Consider the following 20,074-nt stretch of genomic DNA (forward strand, 5'->3'; position numbering starts at 1 on the left):
GTCTCTGGTTCCTAAAACCCCTGATCCGTGCAGCAACAGTTCCCTTTAGGCAATAGAGACTCTGCTGCTCTTGGCTGTGTTCTAGGCCCGAATTCAGCAAAGGACTCCAAGCATGCACATCGTTACATACATGCTTGAGCACTTTACTGAGCATGGATGGACTTGCCTATGTGAGTTAAGTGCTTTGCTGAACTGGGACCCTAATGAACAATTAAAGCTATCCACAACTTTTTTTTTAAAACAAAAAACATTTCTAGGAAGTGCTGAAAATTCTGAGAATTTATGGCACTTGTTGATCAAGAAGGGATCAAAAACAGCATTCAGAACAATAAGGGCTTGCGCCTGCTCCCACTGATGTTCTGCACAGGATCGGGCCTGAAGAGCTGTGCGTATATACAACTTACTGTGTCACTGTGGGGAAAGCTTTCCCAAAGGTTCAAGACATGTCTTCTGTTGGTTCAGTACCTGTGTTTACTTTGTATCCGTGCCTCTGTAAAAATCCTGTCAGCAGGGTTTGCATGAATGTGGCAAAATGTGTTATCTTTAAACCACTTGATTTTATTGCTGTATTTAAAATATTTCCTTCAGTGATACGCTAACCGAGTGAACTGGCGTTCTTTTTTAAAAAACTGTTGGTAGTCATTAAATAGAGCAATAAACTTAAGCATTTTGAGCATAACATGACTGTTAGTTTTATGTAAAACTTACCAGCTATCCTACTCCCCTTGCTACCAACTTTTTTATAAGGGTGACATTACCCTCGTCTAATGACTCTTTCATAGAAACAAGCATCACTGATGGTCAGAATGGCATTGTAAATGGAAACTGCCCCTCCCCCTCCAAATAACGTTTTAAGATGTTTTGTGCCCTTCAATGTCAAACCAAGTAAGTGAAGAAAATGACATGTTTTTGCACGATTTATGCCATGCGTCAAATAAAGAATATTTGTTGCTGAGGGATAGCGATGTGGGTATGGGACAGTAGCTGAATCTAAACATTTGTCTCTTTTCTGAGGAGAATTCCTAGTAGAGAATCATTCCACAGCAAACAAAGTAGGAACTACTGTAAATAATGCTCCATAAGATCAACACAGAGGCTTAGATGCTCAGCTGGTGTAAATCAGTGTAGCTCCATGGACTTCAACCTAAGGAAGACTAGCCTGCTGCTCACTCCTGTTTTGCATTAATAGCATGCTCTGAGGGGCTCTTGAAAATGTACGGCCAGTTTCACCAGTGCATTCTCACTGCTTTGCATCCATTCATTGATACAAAGCAGCCATAAACCTGGCTTAACTGACTGGTTCAAATGGCTTTACAGCTGCTTTGCATCACCACAGGCAGAGCATTCTAGTTACTCATGCCCAAAATGTTCAAATGGCTCATGAGATGTTATTTTGTTTTACCAACTTGGCACTAATCCGCCTATTTATTGCTTGGCCTTGCCATAATTAACATCATTCACATATTTCTCTCTCCGATTATAAAGTTTAAGAACTGAAGGGACTATTAGATAAGCATTTGAATATAGCAGAGGAAGGAGAGCTCCTGTATAGGGAAAGGTGTTTAGAATGGGCAGGATTACTTCTTTCCTGCTACTTAATAGGTTTAAATCTTTAGCTGCCCTGCTAAGGACAGGGGGAACTCAGCTGATAGTGGGCACTACCACTTTTCTTATTGGAGACACTTTATCTAGTGAAAAAACACAAGCCTACCACACTTTTACCTCCCTGCTCCACAAAGTTCAGCAGGTGGTCTTATATCAGAGACCTCAGTTAGCATCTGTAGTGCACAGTGTTTCCCATAGGACCACAACAAATTCCTGTGTCCAGCGTGTGGTTTCGAAACACACCAAAAATTATTTTTCTCAGCATAATCAGCGGTAGTCTTTCTTCTGTCTTGTCATGTGAGCAGTTCCAGCTTGTGAAACGTGGTGTGAATGGGGCATGAAGACTGGTGGTGAGGAGGGATCTGGGTTGTGCTCGTCACTCATTGACTTGCTGTATGACTTTGGGCAAACCACACCTCTTGCTTCAGTTTCCCCCCAGCAGTAGAATGAGAGTGATGATGCTTCCCATCCTTTGTTAGGTGCTTTGAGATCAACAGATGAAAAGTACTATGTAAGAGCTAAGTAAAATGCTTGAGATTGAAGAGGTCTGTAAACAGCAGCTTTATCCATTTCGGTTCCCTGCAGTTTCAGGCAGAGACAGCAGGGGGAGCAGAGGTAATGTGTAACTTGCATATGGGCAATCTTATGAGGTGCATGTTTGAATCTGGATTGGGTTGTAAACCTGAGAACTGGGATTTCAATGTTATGGCTGGTGACATTTTTATCAGGGGGAGATGTTAAACAGAAAATGAGAGGTTAAATTTACAACTTCTTAATCATAACTGGGTCCTATTCATTGGTGTTTTTAAGTGAAACTAATATTTTGCATTTTTGCTTGAAAAAAATTAAAGCATATTTTCTGTGAGGTTAAACTCTCTTCCCCACCCTGCCAAGCCTAAATATATGTGTATAATTTCTGACATCTGTGAGGGTAAATGCGAGAATATGGTAATAAGGGGCAGCTCAGGATTCCCAGAGAGAAAAATAGTTTCGCAGCATTCAAAAAAGAATTAGAAATGCAAATGAGTGAAAGTAACATTTGCAGCTGTATTTGTGAGGGCAAAGCATTCAAAGGGCTGACAGTCCTCGTGCTTCAATGTGCATGCTGATTGCCTTCTGAGGTCAGGAAGGGATTCTTCCCCTACCCCAGACAGTTGAATGCATTATACTGTGATACAAGGTGGAGTACACTTTCCTCACAGACTCCAGATACATTAGTACAATAGACTCCACATTCCAAATGGAATTCAGCAGCTGGATGTGAAATTCACTTCCATGTAGATGGCCTTCACAGACCACGTACGGTACATCTTCACTGGAATAGAAGACCTGCGGCACAGTTGCAGCTGGCCCAGGTCAACTGATTCGGGTTCGGGCTGCTGGGCTAAACATTGTTATGTAGACATTTGGGCTTAGGCTGGAGCCTTGGCTCTGGCCCCTCCCCCATCCCAGGGTCTCAGAGCTCAGGCTCCAGCCCGAGCCCAAACATCTACATGGTAATTTTACAGCCCTGCAGCCCAAGCTCTGCAAGCCGGTCAGATGACCTGGGCCAGCCACAGCTGTTTAATAGGTGGGTAGATATACCCTTAAGGCCCAAAAAGGCTACTTTGTATTATGTCCACTTTACTGATGGGGAAGCTGAGAAGCAAAGAGAGGTTAAGTGACTTATTCAGAGCTATGCAGCAAGTTAGTTTCAGTGCTTGCAGTATGGCTTGTAGTATCTAAAAGAAAGCTACTATGTTGATGGTCTGCTGTACAAAGCCCTAAGATAGATATCTGAGTAGCAGCCGTGTTAGTCTGTATTCGCAAAAAGAACAGGAGGACTTGTGGCACCTTAGAGACTAAATTTGTTAGTCTCTAAGGTGCCACAAGTCCTCCTTTTCTTTCTAAGATAGAGAGAATGCCAGTATCCTGACTTCCAGTCCTTTATTCTCTCCACCAGACCCTGGTGCTCAGGTGCTGCTTTTCTTTGCGTCGTCTCACTCAGGCTTCTCAGAATGCAAACAAGGAACCACGCTGCACCATTATTATTCTAAAATGCTCATTGTCACTGTTTTCTGGGCATTGTTCCTGCCCTCTAGAGTGTGTCCTGCCAGTCCCCTTCCAATGTGATCAGCTTCCTCCGCTTCCTCTTTAACGTCAGCACATCTTTGAGTCCACAAGACAGAGAATTCCTGCAGCAGCATGTGTCTTATTACAGAGATTTCTCCTTTGAGAAGTTGTAATGCTTCCCTGAGTCAAAGTTTTATTATTATGTCTGACTTGAGTTCCTCTGGTCCCAGTGGCAGCTGCAAGTCTTCTGCTTTCTTCTTATAAGGCAAAGGCTTTTTGCAGCAGCACTTCTCTCCGGGGATCAAAAGGAAAGAGTCCGGCACGGCCCCTCCTGCTCTAATCCTTCTCCTTTGCATGCTTAAATGGTGTGGCCCTGGACTGTGCGTACGAAAATCGGATGTAAGAAATGAAGAAGCTCTGGCATATTGGTAGATATCTGTTGAGCAAAGGAAAGAATAGCTTAGTGGGGGTTCTTACATTGTAGGGTGACCAGATGTCCCGATTTTATAGGGGCAGTCCCGATTTTGGGGGCTTTTTCTTATATAGGCACCTATTATCCCCCACCCCCGTCCCAATTTTTTACACTTGCTATCTGGTCACCCTATTATATTGCCCATATCAGAGGGAGAGGAAGGGGAGGGAATATGTTCTAGTAATTAGAGCAAAGGACTGGGAGTCAGGTGATTGAGGTTCTATTTCTAGATTTTATACAAAGTTCCAAATTTTTCAAAGATAGGTAACTAAATATGTATTCAGGCACCTAACTAAGTAGCCTGAATTCCATGAATTTCCCATTTGAAAGCTTTGGAGGTTTTACGTGCAAGTCATTTCTCTCTGATGACCTTTGGAAACCAACTAGTGATGGAGATTTCTTTGCATTCAGGTCTTTGTTTTGCTAGGCTCCTATACTTTTTACAAGTAACGGTGGGTTATTTCCCAGAGACATCCTGGGCCAGACTCAGCTCTCATTTACACCTAGCATAAATCCAGGGTAACCAGTCTAACAGCACTTTGAATGGACATCAAACGATGATAAGGTGTGGTCGCTACTTCAGCCATGGCACAAACAAGAGGTCTAGTCTGGATCCTTTGGAATGGAAAGTGCTATATAAATGTAAGGTGGTTGTTGTTGCTGTTACGTATTTATTATTTTAGCATTTCTATTATTATGTCAAATAAAACGAAAGAACTAAATGATTAGATTCTGCTACCTTTACTCATGCTGAGAAATACCCTGTTCTGGGAGAACTCCCACTGATTTCAGCGGGATTATTCCTTCAGTAAAGTACTACTCCACATGGAAGGGTGGCAGAATCTAGAGTTTATTGCTGAATATAAAAGGGTAGATTTTCAAAAAAGCTCAGTTCCCATTTTCAGAAGAGCTCCTTTCCCATTTGGACACTTAAGTCAAGTGGTCAGGTCTGTGAACAACAGAAGCTGCTAGGTGTTGAGCACTTTTTAAAAAAATCTGGCCATTTCATTTAGGTTGTTCAATGAGTGCTGAGCTTTTTTGAAAATCAGGGTCTCTTATTTAGGTGCCTTAAGAGAAGCTCTTGGGTGTTGAATTATTTTGAATATCTGACCCCAAATGTTTTATATTTGAAAAGAAACAAAATAAAACAGTTAAGTTGAATATAAAAAGGTACCTGAGCTTGGTCAAGATCTTGAAATCACACCATGACATATCTTGAGAAAAGCTCCAAGAAGCCATCTCTTTGACCTTCAGACGGGTTATTCTTGTTATATAGCCATCCTTGCCCTTAAGATTTTATCATCCTATTCCTCCAAGCATGTGAAACTGCTGAAGTCACTGTAATGGATGTAACTACATAGCCCCCAAGAGGCCAGTATGTATTTAAAGTTTGAACTACTTAGATCCATATTTGTCCTATGCTGAGGGACCCAGCTGTCTTCCTGAGACTGGAACTCTCTACAGTGCTTCACATCAGCCAAAGGATACAGAAGGATCCACTGATGGTCTGAACACTCACAGTAGGGCTCAACCAGGACCGTGGCAGCTTGAAGAGAAGGTAAACTTTACATGAATAAATATTGCCTGTAATGTTAAAGCACTGGATATTCACTAACTGTCTTTGCTGTGGGTATCTGGGGTGGCAAAAAGTTCTCTGACATGATTAACTTTATTTTAATTTTTGTTTTGTTCACTGTTTTGGGGTGGGAGGATTGACAGTTAAAAAACAAGGAACCTCATGAAATACCACCTTGAAGCACCATTGCTTGAGGCATTTAAAACTAGGCTTAAAAAGCTATAGAAAATATCCTGTAGGGAATAATCCTACACTAGCTGGAGGATGGACTCGACAACTTGATCTTCAGTGACTGACACAATATTACCATTCTTCGCACTGAATCTTTGTCACAGGTACTTTAATGGTGTTGGCCATCCATTTCTCAAGACCCAACTTTACTTGCAGATGTTTAATAAGATGCAATCATCAAAATGTGGTGAAGTAATCACACGAGAAAGAATGAGCGAAAATCACCTCTGTGTGGCGGTGTCACCCAATTTATATATGGTCCCCATGATTTATCTCTGCCCCGAGGGAACAGGATTTGCCTACACTGTCATTTTGTATTCTCTCTTGCTCAAAGACCTAGATACAAATTGAGTCCTGGTGATGGGCAGCAATATATGACAGTAAATGCCTTATCTTTAAAGTCCGATATTTTGGGCCTTTGAAGCTGGTACTAGTCCCACAGAGAAGCAAGTCATCTCTAATGGTATAAAGCTCTGTGCAAAGTAGCAGACCTTAAGCAATGACATTTTTATGTATAGAAAAGTTGTCGCTGGCCTAGGATTGAAACTTTCTTCTTCTTTGGCTCAGGCAAGGGTAATTTGGAGGGAGAGGCAATTCCACATTTGGGAGGAGAGGAGGAAGCATTCCTGTGGAAGTTGATTTTTAAACAATGGCAATTGTGTGAAGTTGCTTAGGGTTTTGAAATCTTAGAATAAGTCCCAAGCCATATGGCTTACCAGGCAGAGGAGCAGGTGAGGTGATCAAAGGAGTGTGATAAATAAATTTCTCCCATTAGCACCTCTGGGGCTGCAGCACCCACCACCCACAGCTGTTGGGCGGAACTCCCAATCAGCTGTTTGGAGGCTTGGGGAAGGGGTTGGAGGAAAGTGGAGAGCAGCGAGCAGTGGGGGCTTTGGGGAGGGAGTGGAGTGGGGGCGGGCCTCAGGATGGAGTGGGGGTGAAAAAGTAAAAGACGGAGCCTATGGCTTCCAGTGTAAGTGAGAGTAAAATGTGGTTCTTCGCAGTGTGTTTGGTATTAGAAAGAATTTCCCCTTTCCTATCCTTTGCCCAGTCCCATCACCTGTGCCAAAAAATATTGTATGTCAGGGAGGAAAGGGTGGGAGAAGAACAAGAGATATGAGGGGAAGGAAGACATTTAATGTGGTCTATGAAAGCAGAAATCTTCCTTCACCTCCCTCTTAACAAGCTTGTTGTTTCCAGATAGTCACAACTTTTCCAAATCCTATCAGTAAGATAACGTCTGAGTAGAACAGAGAAAGCCACAGGGGCCGAGGGAACTCTGGGGAGGTACTGGGGCTGGAACTGTGCCTCCCCACCTGTCCTCTACCCACAAGGAGCCAAGCGAAACTTCCCTCCAGTACAGGCATAGTGATGCTAAACTGGCCTCCCTCACGCACCCTGGGGATGGGCACAGGATGGGAGGGGGCATTTCGGTGACAGGAGGGGGATTCACCCTTAGCCCATGATGCTATGGAGATTCTGGACTTTGAGGCAGCCGATGGGAGGCCGCCATAAATTAGAGCATCCCTGGAAAGGCTCTCATTTATGCTGGGAGCCATCTTGTCCCCGCTGGCAGCCTAGAATCTCATGCTGTGGTGAGGTATATAAATCCCACACTAGAACTGAAGAGGTTACGGAGCAGTTTGGGTCCCAGCAGGGATTCTGCCCCTTCCCCCCAACCTTCAGAGCATGCTCCTGCTGGAGGAAGGATCTAAAAAGAAATCAGACAACTCAGATGGGGGCAAGCGGGGGAACAGGATAGATCTACCCTGAGAGCTCCTGACCAAAGCTGCCACAGAAGTCTCCACTGGGGAGCAAGGGACTACCAGCAGAACCCATCTGGGCTGATGGTTCAGTTACCCTTTTCCCCCATCGCTATTTTAAATTGGACTTTGAGGCTGCAGAGGGGGGTGGATGGTAGGAAGCGGCCCAGCAAGGCAGTCTTGGGGCATTCCCTAGTGCCTGTCATAGTTTGCTTCTCAGAGCGCCCTGGGTCAAAGCCTGGTGGAGTGGAAGGCCTGGGCTCCCCTTCCAACCTCCCAGATAGGAGCATAAATCTCACTTCCACCCCTCCCGGGTGTAAAGAGAAGATAGAGATGCTGGATCCTCGTGGCAAGGATAAGCCACCTACGGGGGCCAAGTGATAGAGTGAGGGTCCTTCCAAGTTGTAAGGATGCAAGGCCTCTACAATTCATTGGACACTGCTACCCCGAAAGGGGGAGGGGGAGTTGAGCTAAATTGGTGACCCAGACAGAGGGCTGAGTTGCCGCCCACCAAAAGGTAGGCCATCCCACTACTAGAGGAGTTGCCAACAGGTGGCATCAGAGACTGAGAGGAGGAAATTTGAGTGACCAATGACATAACCACTAGGCGATGCCACCAAGAAGCCTGGCCTCCGGTCACAACTAGTTGCCTAGAGGCAGCATCAGAGACCGAGAGGGGAAATTGAGAGCCCAACGACCTAATCACTAGGCAACATCACTGATAAGTCTGGCGTCTGGTCACACACAGTCATAAAGGTGGCTTAAAGTTCCCCTTCCCCATGGATTGTGCCTTCTGCCCTGCATCCCCTGGAGGTGTAACACATAATCCCAACCCACACCAAACCAGGTCATTGTTCCAGGAAAACGGGGTGAGAGGAGATCAGGTTCCAGATGATGGTTCTCTGACATGATTCTTTAACACCACAAGAGTGTGTCAGGGACTTGTGGACCTATGTTCTAGTCTTTGTTGTATATCGGTTGCCAAAGAGGACTTTTAGCACTAGGGAAACAAAACGTTAAGGTGTTAATGGTACCCAATCTTTGGGCAAGCAGAGGGAGAGTCAATCATTCTTCCCACTCCTACAGTGCACTGGGTGGGCATGACCAATAGCCATTGTGATTGCACTAGTGCAAGGGTTACTGGACTCTAACACTGCTGTTGGTATGAGACTTGCTAGCAGGAGCAGAAAGAGGGTTTGGCCTCCTCTCCATGCCCTGCTGAGGAGGAAGCGAATACTGCACACTGTTCCAGGGTAGCGCAGTGGGTATGCTTCCTACAAGCTCCTTTCAGTGGTGTTGTGCCTGCCTGAGACACACTGCTTCCTGCAGCTCTACCCAGGGCATATAGGTCCTGCCTATCCTCTACTGCAGGCTGTGGGATGCACCCAGAGCTGAACTTTCTGCTCTGGGTCTTGCTTAGGGAAATTCTGTCCCTCCTTCTCTGATTCACTCTTTAAAATTAGTGGATTAAAAAACCCTGAGTAAAATACAAATGAATAGGCGTCAGGGGCCTAATCCTGCTCCCGTGCACATCAGTGGCAAAGCTCCCATTGACTTTCGTGGTGCAAAATGAGGGTATAAGTGCCTAATTACATGAGCAGTCTTTGTTTCAGTGAGTAGACTTCAGTGAGGTTACTCAGGTTAGTAAGTGCTAGTTACATGAGTGAAAGTTGCAGGGACACACCCTAAAACCTTTTAATAAATGGTCAGAGCTGATGCAGTGCAGCATAGTTTATGTTCTCCGCCAGCTCCTCAGCTGGTGTAAATCGATCTAGCTGAAAACACCAGTTACACTGGTTTACACCAATTGACGAGCCAGTCCTTAAAGAATAAATAGCTAAAAGCACTCCTAGTGAGGGAAACAGACAGGAGCACAAGCTCTGGCAAGTCATGTGTAAAAGTTTTAGAAGTCAGGCCAAGAAAGAATTTGAAGAGCAGCTGGCTAAGGATATAAAAACTAACAACAACAAAAAAGTAAGTATATCAGAAGCAGGAGGCCTGCCAAAGAGTCAGTGGGGCCATTGGACAATCAAGGTGCTAAAAGAGCACTCAAGGACAAGGCTGTTGTGGAGAAGCTAAATTAATTTTGTGCATCAGTCTTTACTGCAGAGGATGTGAAGAAGGGCCCCACACCTGAGCCCTTCTTCTTAGGTGACAAATCTGAGGAACTGTCCCAGACTGAGATGTCAATAGAGGAAGTTTGGGAACAAATTGATAAATTAAATAGTAATAAGTCACCAGGACCAGATAGTATTCACCCAAGAGCTGTGAAGGAACTCAGATATGAAATTGCCAAACTACTAACTGTGGTATGAAGCCCATTGCTTAAATCAGTCTCTGTACCAGATAGCTGGAGGGTATCTTATATAGTGCCTGTTTTTAAAAAAGGCTCCAGAGGTGATCCTGGCAATTAAAGACCAATAAGCCTAACTTCAGTACCAGGGAAACTGGTTGAAACTATAATAAAGAAAAAAATTATCAGACACAGAAGCCCAATATGTTGGGGAAGAGTCAAAAGGGCTTTTAACAAGGGAAAACATGCCTCTCCAATCTATTAATGTTCTTTGAGGGTATCAACAAGCATGTGGACAAGGGTGATCCAGTTAATATCTTTCAGAAAGCCTTTGCCAAGATCCCTCACCAAAAGCTCCTATTCAAACTAAGCAGTTGTGGGATAAGAGGGGAGGTCCTCTAATGGATCAGTAACTAGTTAACCGATAGGAAACAAAGGGTAGAAATAAATGGTCAGTTTTCACAATGGAGAGAGATAAATAGCAGGGTCCCCCGTGGACCTGTACTGTACTGTTCAACATATTCATAAATGATCTGGGAAAAGGGATGAACAGTAAAGTAGCAAAATTTGCAGATGCTACTAAATTACTCAAGATAGTTAAGTCCAAAGCTGACTGTGAAGAGTTACAAAGGGATCTCACTAAACTGGGTGATGGACAACAAAATGGCAGGAGAAATTCAGTGTTGATAAGTGCAAAGTAATGAACACTGGAAAACATAATTCCAACTTTATATACAAAATGATGAGGTCTAAATTAGCTGTTACCACTCAAGAAAGAAATCTTGGAGTATTCCTGGATAGTTCTCTGAAAACATCTGCTCAATGTGCAGCAACAATCAAAAAAGCGAACAGAATGTTAGGAACCATGAGGAAAGGGATAGATGATAAGACAGAAAATATCATATTGCATCTATATAAATCCATTGTATGCCTATACCTTGAAAACTGTGCAGCTCTGATAGCCCCAACTCAATGAGGATATATTAGAAATGGAAAAGGTGCAGAGAAGGGCAATGAAAATGGTGACGGTATAGAACAGCTTTTGTCTGAGGGGAGATTAAAAAACTGGGACTGTTCAGTTTAGAAAAGAGATGAATAAGGAGGGATATGGTAGAAGACGCTAAAATTATGAATGATATGAAGAAAGTGAATAAAGAAGTGTTATTTACCCATTCGCGTAACACAAGAACTAGGGGGTCATTTGATGAAATTAATAGGCAGCAGGTTTAAAACAAACAAAAGGAACAACTCACAGTCAACCTGTGGAACTGGTTTCCATAGGATGCTGTGAAGGCCAAATGTATATCTGGGTTAAAAAAAGAATCAGATAAATTCATGGAAGATAGGTCCATCAATGGCTATCAGCTAAGATTGACAGAGACGCAACCCCATGCTCTGGGTGTCCTTAAACCTCCAACTACCAGAATGTGGGACTGAACGACGGGATGGATCACTCAAAATTGCCCTGTTTGGTTCATTCCCTCTGAAGCATCCAGCACTGGCCACTGTCAGAAACAGGATATTGGGCTAGATCAGTGGCTCTCAATCTTTCCAGAGTACTTTCAGGAGTCTGATTTGTCTTGTGTACCCCAAGTTTCAGCTCACTTAAAAGCTACTTGCTTACAAAATCAGACATAAAAATACAAAAGTGTCACAGCATACTATTTCTGAAAAATTGCTGACTTTCTCATTTTTACCCTATAATTATAAAATAAATCAACAGGAATATAAATATTGTACTTACATATCAGTGTATAGTACATAGAGTATAAACAGGCCATTGTCTGTATGAAATTTTAGTTTCTACTGACTTCACTAGTGCCTTTTATATAGCCTGCTGTAAAACTAGGCAAATATCTAGATGAGTTGATGTAGCCCCAGGGGTAGATGTACCCCTGGTTGAGAACCACTGGGCTATATGGACCATTGGTCTGACCCAGTATAGCCATTCTTATGTTCACTAATTTTGACCAAAAATGAAGCATCTTGGAGCCTTCTGAAATGAATAATTTCAAAATCTTATCCTTTTAGCCTTTGGGCTGATAAGTGCTGAAATTGTTCCTCTGTGATAGTCCACCACAGAACATTATCCTGATTTGCTGAAAAAATACAACTGCAGAAACGGTAGTGAAAGGCCTTATGTCTGAGCGGATCAGCTAGGCATGTTTATTTTTTTAATTCTGAATCCCATTCTGTCTCCCCTTTCTCCCCACCAAAGTTCACACGCATACTGAGAGGTGCAGAAGTTGAGATATTTTCATCATGGCAACCACAGTCATGCAAATGGAAACCAGGGTCCAGCAACATCACTCCATTAAAGTCTCCAGCTCCCAGATGCAACATATATCTCAGACTGTGGGAGGCAAGTATCATTTCAGTCTCTGGAAGCTGATACAACCCCAAAGGGTGTTGTCCTGGCTTTTAGATTATAAATTGGGCTAGCAGAGAGGTCTTTCCTCATAATGCTTGCATTTCTGACTGCATGGAGGAGTATGGTTGATCCAAATCAGTCCATGGACCAGGCTAGATACCACAGGCAAAAAACAGGCCTTAAGAGGCTAAAACCCAATGCAAAGTGCATGACAACTATAGTTATTGAAACCTCTTCATGGGACTTTTGATAAGCAGGTTTTCTATAGCCCTCATATTCATAGTATATGAGTGCTTCACAATATATGATGTATTTATCTTCACAACAACCCCTATGAGGTAGGGAAGTGCCATTATCCCCATTTTACAGATGGGGAACTTAAATCTCAGAGAGACTAAGTGACTTGTCCAAAGTCACACACAGAAAGTCTGTGGTGAAGCAAGGTCTCAAGTCCCCAGGGTCACAAGTCCCAAGGCTAGTGCCCTATGCCCTGAACCATGCTTCTATCCGGGTTTCAGCTGATCTAAACCATTTTCAATATAATTAATTTATGTTGGGGGTCCCTCCCCCACAAGAAATAAACACCTCAAAAACCGCATTTCTGTTCCTCCTGGCTAATATATATGTCTTCGAACAGAGGAAGTTGTTTCTAGGAAATCTTCTACCACGGTGGAGTCCTTCAGCATGGTGACACGCTCCTTTGAGATCCCTTTAGGAGAAAGCATCCCTGAATTTGTGGAGAAGCCTCATCCACTGACAGCCCCTGAGGGTAAGCAGCACCCCATTCCACTGAAAAGTCACCTCATTACCAGGACACTAAAGATAGAACGTTTCAAAACAGGTGCCTGAAATGGGCTCACCAAACCTGCACGTGTGGGTGTAAACAGGGCATTGCATGTGCAAAACATGTAATTGAACACACAAAATGGATAACTGTTAGGACTGTCAAGCGATTGTGATTAATTGTGATTAATCGCGTGATTAAAAAAAATAATCGCACCTTAAACATTAATAGAATACCATTTATTTAAATATTTTTGGATGTTTTCTACATTTTCAAATATACTGATTTCAATTACAACACAGAATATGACGTGTACAGTGCTCACTTTATATTTATTTTTCATTACAAATATTTGCACAGTAAAAAAACAAAAGAAAAAGTATTTTTCAATTCACCTAATACAAGTACTGTAGTGCGATTGCTTTATCATGAAAGTTGAACTTACAAATGTAGAATTATGTACAAAAAAACCTGCATTCAAAAATAGAACAATGTAAAATTTTAGAGGCTGCAAGTCCACTCAGTCCTACTTCTTGTTCAGCCCAGACGAACAAGTATGTTTACATTTGCAGGAGATAATGCTGCCCGCTTCTTGTTTACAATGTCACCTGAAAGTGAGAACAGGCTTTCACATGGCACTATGGTAGCCGGCATCGCAAGATATTTACATGCCAGATGCACTAAAGATTCATATGTCCCTTCATGCTTCAACCACCATTCCAGGGGACATGCGTCCATGCTGATGACAGGTTCTGCTCGGTAATAATCCAAAGCAGTGCAGACCGACGCATGCTCATTTTCATTATCTGAGTCAGAGGCCACCAGCAGAAGGGGTTTTTTTCTTTTTTAGGTAGTTCAGGTTCTATAGTTTCTGCATCAGTATGTTTGATTTCAGTTACAACACAGAATACAATATATATGAAAATGTAGAAAAACATCCAAACTATTTTATACATTTCAATTGGTATTCTATTGTTTAACAGTGCGATTAAAACTGTGATTAATCGTGATTAATTTTTTTAATCATGATTAATTTTTTTGAGTTAATCGCGTGAGTTAACTGCGATTAATCGACAGCCCTAGTAACTCTGCATGCAAATGCCTGATTTCATTTGCAAATGCCTGCCCTGTGTACTCATCCATTTGGTCAGATATATATCAACTATTTATTTTTAGGGCCTTGCCCTGCGCACATTGAAGTATATGACAGAACTCCCGTTGACTTCAAAGGTGCAGATCTGTCCTTAGTGAGAGCCAAATCATGCCTGCCTTCCTCAAGCAAACCTCCCATCTGGGGAAGTTTTGCCTAAGTAAGGCCAGCAGAACATGGCCCTTGCAAATAGACGAGTAAATAAATAAGTTTTCCAGTCATCCATAAGTCTTCTAGGAAAAGCAGAGTATACAAGATATGAATGTCTAATGTAAAACAGAAAGAAAGACTTTTCAAGTCTTCAGTGCCCATCTTTCACAAAAAGGGGACAATCCCATTTTTACCTTTTCCTAAAAGTGCAGATCATTTTTAATGAGCCAGTATAACCCACAGTATAACTCCACTGGAATCAATAGAGTTACATTAATCTGACCTTTTCCAAAAAGGAAAAGAGGTTTATACCATTAAGATGACCCCAAGTAATTTAGGCGAGTGTAGAGAAACTACATCATGGATAAATGTTGTTCCTTTTTAATTCCTCACTCTAATATTTCTCCTCCTGGAATTTCAGGAGACAAAGCAGTATTTCGAGCTAAAGTGAAAGGTAACCCCAAGCCCAGTGTAACATGGAAAAGAGAAAGTGGGATACCAATAAAAGAGGGTTCAAAAATGTTTTTTGACAGTATCAATAAGGAGTTTGTGCTAAAGGTAATGCATGTCTTTTACTATTTTTGGCTTGTAACTGATTGTGTTATCATTATCTCTATACAAAAGCACCACAGCATTCTTCAGCAATGGTCTAAGACACCATCATTTGCCATAGTCCTGCTGTAAGATTTGGGGGGGATTGCTTACCATGTGTAGATGATGACATTCAGCCCTGTACTGAGCACAGAGCCTTGATAGTAAGCACAGACCATTTTCTGTGCTACTTATTTGTACAGGGTCTAGCACTCTTGGGCCCTCATTTTTCATTGGGGTTGCCAGGCACTACTGTAATGGAAATGATGATACTAAATAATGCTGATGGACAACGTACGTCCCATTTCAGCCCTATTTCATATTTAGGGTCATTTGCAACAAAAGTTCTGCCCTTATGTCCACCTTCCTGCATCTCTCCCATCTGCTCTGTCCTTGACCCTATCCTAATTCATGTCATCTTTCAGGCAGTCCTTTTTGCTTACCAGCCTGCCAGCTGATGCATGCCAAGCTCCTTCCCGGTCCTCTTCCACAAAGCTCCCTCATGAAAACCCATCTATTCCTTGGGCCTCAAACCCCGTGCCTGGTAGCTGTCCTGTTCTTTGTTGGATGCTCTCCATGCTGGATATGCATGGTTTGGGTTACATTCATCTCTGTGCAGAGGGCCAGCCTAAAGGACAGAGCAGGAAAGAAACTCAACTGTTTTTGCTGATAAAATATCCCATTTCAGGCCAAGAACCTCTAAATCTAGGGCCTGATCCAAAGGTTATTGAAGTCAATTTAAAGACTCCCTGCCCCAGATCCTTAAAGGTAATTAGGCACCTAAGCTCCACTGACTTCACTAGGCTTTGGATCAGGTCACTAGTGCTTGGCCTTAATTTCCTTAATCACTTGAGTAGGGGTTGCAGGATTGGGCTCCAAGATTCTCCCTCAAGCGTTTCTATTTTCAAGAGATGATTTCATAAACTCGTGTTAAAAATAGGGTTTAAAAATAAATACATAATGGGATTCCTGAGTCCATTTTAATACATTTGAGCCACTAACACTTTTGGTCTCTTGGTCCATGTGTTTCTTCTTCCAGCTGGAGTCCCTCGCCCCAGATGATGCTGATAACTACAAGTGCATCGTTTCCAATGACCATGCTGATATCATCTACACTGTGTCCTTGATTGTGACTGAAAGTAAGTGCCCGGGGTCCAGCTTGATTAATAACTAGACTAATTAATTAAGAATGAGATTTGGAAGGATCCAATTAGCTCTTTTTAGGAATCTCAGTGAATGCTTGCTTCCAAGAGAGTTTTCACTACCAGGTGAGGAAAAAACTACCCTGCTGTAATGCTTTTTATTTGTGCAAGATGTAATGACTGTAACAGTCGAGATTTAGCAATAAAATTAGGTTATTTGACCATTTTAATATTTCTCAGATTTCTTGCTGTCTAATTTCTATCTGTGATACTTATCTCCCCCCCTTCCCCGTATTGTCTGAGTGCCTCACAATCTATGGAGAACTGCGGCACACAGAGACTAAGTAACCTGCCCAAGGTCACACAGGAAGTCTGTAGTGAAGCCAGAAACTGAAATTGGTTCTCCTGAGCTTGCAGCTAGTATTCTAACCACTGGACCATCCTTCCTCTCAGAGCAGGAGTGATATTCACCCCACACAGAGGGCTAAGAAGGCTTGGGGTGGTGCAGAGGACTTGTGAGGGTGCTCTGAACTAAAGGGAATTTCACCTCAAGCACTAAAAAGCAGGCAGATCCCAACATATCTACTGTCCAGTTGGGCAATCAGGTGCATCTTTAAACTCCTCTTCCACTTCACCCCTGATGTGTTCCTGTGCACCGCACTGGGACCCTTGTTAGCCTTTTTGTAGACACACTTGTCACCATTCCCCTTTGTTCATTTTGATTATTAACAATGACAATTTCCCCATCATTTTTGGGGGGGTGGGAAAGTGTTGCTTATGGACATTTACCTGTGAGAAGCCAACGTTTCCATGGCAAACATCTTGCACTGCCATATGGGAGTTCTGGGTTTGGCAATGAGTTCGACGCTCTCCTTGTCTTGGTCCCTCCCTTCCCCAAGGGTAATAGTGACACAGCGCTTTTGGTTAGCTCCAGTTTATTCTTATGTTGGCTTGTCAATATGCAGCGAGGAGATGTAGGAGCCCTAGAGCCCTGACAACAGCACGCACAGCTGGCACTACTAGGAGCCAAGCATCTCCCACAAAGCTGTGACTTCCAGAGGGCATCTTACCTCAGAAAAGGCTCTACGGTCATTCCCTCAGAGGAGCAACAGCATTTCCCCTCCACTACACAGTTTGACCAGTGGATCCACCTAATTACATATCGATAGCCCATTCTGTGCCTTATACTGCAAACCTGTAGACAGCTGCTATCAATCACTGCTCTGTAGAACAGGCTTAGGATGGTGCTCAAATCTCCCTGCATAGCATTTTTATGTCTTCGGCCTGTCCAGCTGCTTTTGAGACTTCCTGCAGGATTTGCCCCTTAGCCTGCAGAGTGCATCAAAGCCACGGAATCCCTCTGGATGTTATTTGTATTGTTATTTATTATTACGCTTCAGCTGAATGAATACAGGTAGTTACTTTGGGATTTGTTTTTTCAGGTCAAGAAAAGTTGGATTTCAAAAAAATGCTTAAGAAAAGGTGAGGAGTTTTATCTCTGGAGGACTTATGTATTATTTCTTTATTTTTATTTCTTTATTTCAATAAGCTGAGCCGGGTTTCTCTGGTGTGCACTGAGACACTAGGCCATTTCTACAGAGACACTTTACAGAGCAGAACAACAGCACGAGCAGTGCAGGGAACTGCTCAAGGCTCCCAGCTTTGGGACGGCCATGTTCAGACTCAGTAACTCACAGGTCAGCCCACTCTTCCCCTCTGGCCTCAGCACTGGAGGAGAAGGCAACTAACACCCAGCAGATTCTCTGACAGCGGTGCCGGGGAATTCTCCCCTCCCTCCTTCCAGCAGCAGGGGAGACAAATATCCTGCCCCTTTTTCCCCACAAGCGGGGAGCCCCATTCTTGTTTGGAATCCTACCAATGGGAAGTCTGGCCCTACAGCTTCCACAGGCAGGAGTCCCATCACATCCAAAGCTGTAGAGGTGAGAGGCGCGTTTGTCACTTTGAAATATACCCTGCATTATATGGGGTCTATGCGCAGGGGCCCTCCTGCTCCAAAAAAGAAAGCGAAGAAGGTGACCGATGAGAAGGAAATGCTTGAGATCCTCTCCAAGGTGCCAAAAAAGGACTTTGAGAGGGTCTGCATGGAATACGGCTTCACCGACTTCCGTGGGCTCCTCAGGAAGCTAAAGGAGATGAAGAAGAAAGTGGAGGTTGAGGTTAGTAATGCCATCAGCTTTCAAAACACCTTGAACATGCATTTCTATTTTTGTGTCTATAATGAACAACACTCCTACGCATAAACCACACTACAGTAATGGCCTTCAGAGGCAGCATTGCTGAACACTTTACAGAAAGTCAGCTGTAAGCCAAGGAGAAAAGGATTTCATTAGAGATGGGCCTGGAAGAAAATCCACATCCAAACAAATTAGCAGGGGAAGGGCAGTTCAAAATCCAAAACTGGATCCACATCCAAGTTTTGCATCTGGTCCTCTGGCTTCAATTTTCAAAGGGGCATAAAGTTATTAGGTGTCCAAATCCCATTGAAATTCAGCAAGGAGAATGTGCCTTCAGCCCCTTTAGAAAATAACGAGTGTTGTAAGAAGAATTCTCATTGTAACAAAAGCCTCCACTTGCTCAGCCAGAATCTTTTCTGTATTGTTGTTTATTATCTGTATGATGACAGCACCTAGAGATTTTATCCAAGATCAAGGCCCTATTGTGCTAGATGCTGTAAAACATAGACAGTCCCTGCTCTAAAGGGTTACTGTCCAACTAGAGAAGGGAGACAAGGGACATATTAATATCCCATTTGCAGATGGAGAGCTGACACACAGAAAAAAAATTAAGTGGCATGCCCAAGGTCATACAGGGAGTCTGTGGCAGAGCCAGACATTGAACCCAGCTCTGCTGTGTTCCTATTCAAGTGCCTTAATCCCAAGGCCATCCTTGCTCTCTGCATGCACAAAAAACAATACCAGATGTCCAGAAGATGGAAACAGTGTTGCTTTTTGAGTATCACAAATTCCAAGAACCAATGCGAAATAAAAATAATAGTAAAAAAATTTATTATTAATGGGAACAAAGATCCAGTCTAATTCAAGTTGTGGGAAGCAATACAGATTTCTGTTATATTTCTTCATAAACTGATCTTGCAGGCAGTCAAAGTTCTAAAACCTCTTGAGGATGTCTCAGCTAAAGTGGATTCCACAGCTATATTTGACACCATTCTGGAACTGAAGGACCCCAATACTAAGATGACATGGTATAAGGTAACCTCCCATATTTCCTTTGGTTTGACTAAAATAAGTGGAGGTACTGAGATTCAATCTGTCAGTTTTCAGAGTAACAGCCGTGTTAGTCTGTATTCGCAAAAAGAAAAGGAGTACTTGTGGCACCTTAGAGACTAACCAATTTATTTGAGCATAAGCTTTCGTGAAGTGAGCTGTAGCTTACAAAAGCTTATGGTCAAATAAATCTGTCAGTGTTACTTAACTGAGGGCTTAGCTATTCTAGCTGCACATTCAGTTGTGGGTGAGGAAAGGTGGTAAGAATGCTGTGTATTATTCAGTGTCCTGTCTGACAGGGTCTGTTTGAGGGGTGTACAACTAGTCCTACTCCTTCCTTTTGCTTTAGGTAAAGACACTGGAGTGCTACATCTTTGGTAAAGAATCCCTCTAGCACAGATTCCCCTATTTGGTTTCTTTTCTTTTTAATTTTTATTAATCCCTCCAACTGCTGACCCTCCATTTATTTTGCCTGCAATCATGATAAGTCAACTCCTGATGTTTTACACAGTCAGCATAAACCCACAGCGAAATCAATGCCAACTAAAGACTAAGCAAAAATGAAGGGCCAGATTCTGGCATCCTTTCTCACATTGAATGGTACTTTAAATTGCAAGTCAGTGCATTGATTTCAGGGAGACTGTTCACA

The 20,074-nt window shown here is 42.9% G+C and overlaps 1 protein-coding gene across 1 annotated transcript in view; it reads left to right on the top strand.

Annotated features, from left to right (window-relative positions):
• Positions 1-20,074, top strand: part of IGSF22 (immunoglobulin superfamily member 22) — a 197,629-nt gene that overhangs the window by 143,059 nt on the left and 34,496 nt on the right. Inside the window, 9 exon segments of the mRNA XM_074954876.1 lie at positions 5,564-5,687; positions 8,753-8,759; positions 12,211-12,354; positions 13,001-13,132; positions 14,869-15,005; positions 16,078-16,177; positions 17,623-17,662; positions 18,180-18,357; positions 19,297-19,410. Of these exon segments, the coding sequence (XP_074810977.1) occupies positions 5,564-5,687; positions 8,753-8,759; positions 12,211-12,354; positions 13,001-13,132; positions 14,869-15,005; positions 16,078-16,177; positions 17,623-17,662; positions 18,180-18,357; positions 19,297-19,410 (976 nt within the window).

This window comes from Natator depressus, chromosome 6 (genome assembly GCF_965152275.1).
Source record: "Natator depressus isolate rNatDep1 chromosome 6, rNatDep2.hap1, whole genome shotgun sequence".
Lineage (NCBI taxonomy): Eukaryota > Metazoa > Chordata > Testudines > Cheloniidae > Natator > Natator depressus.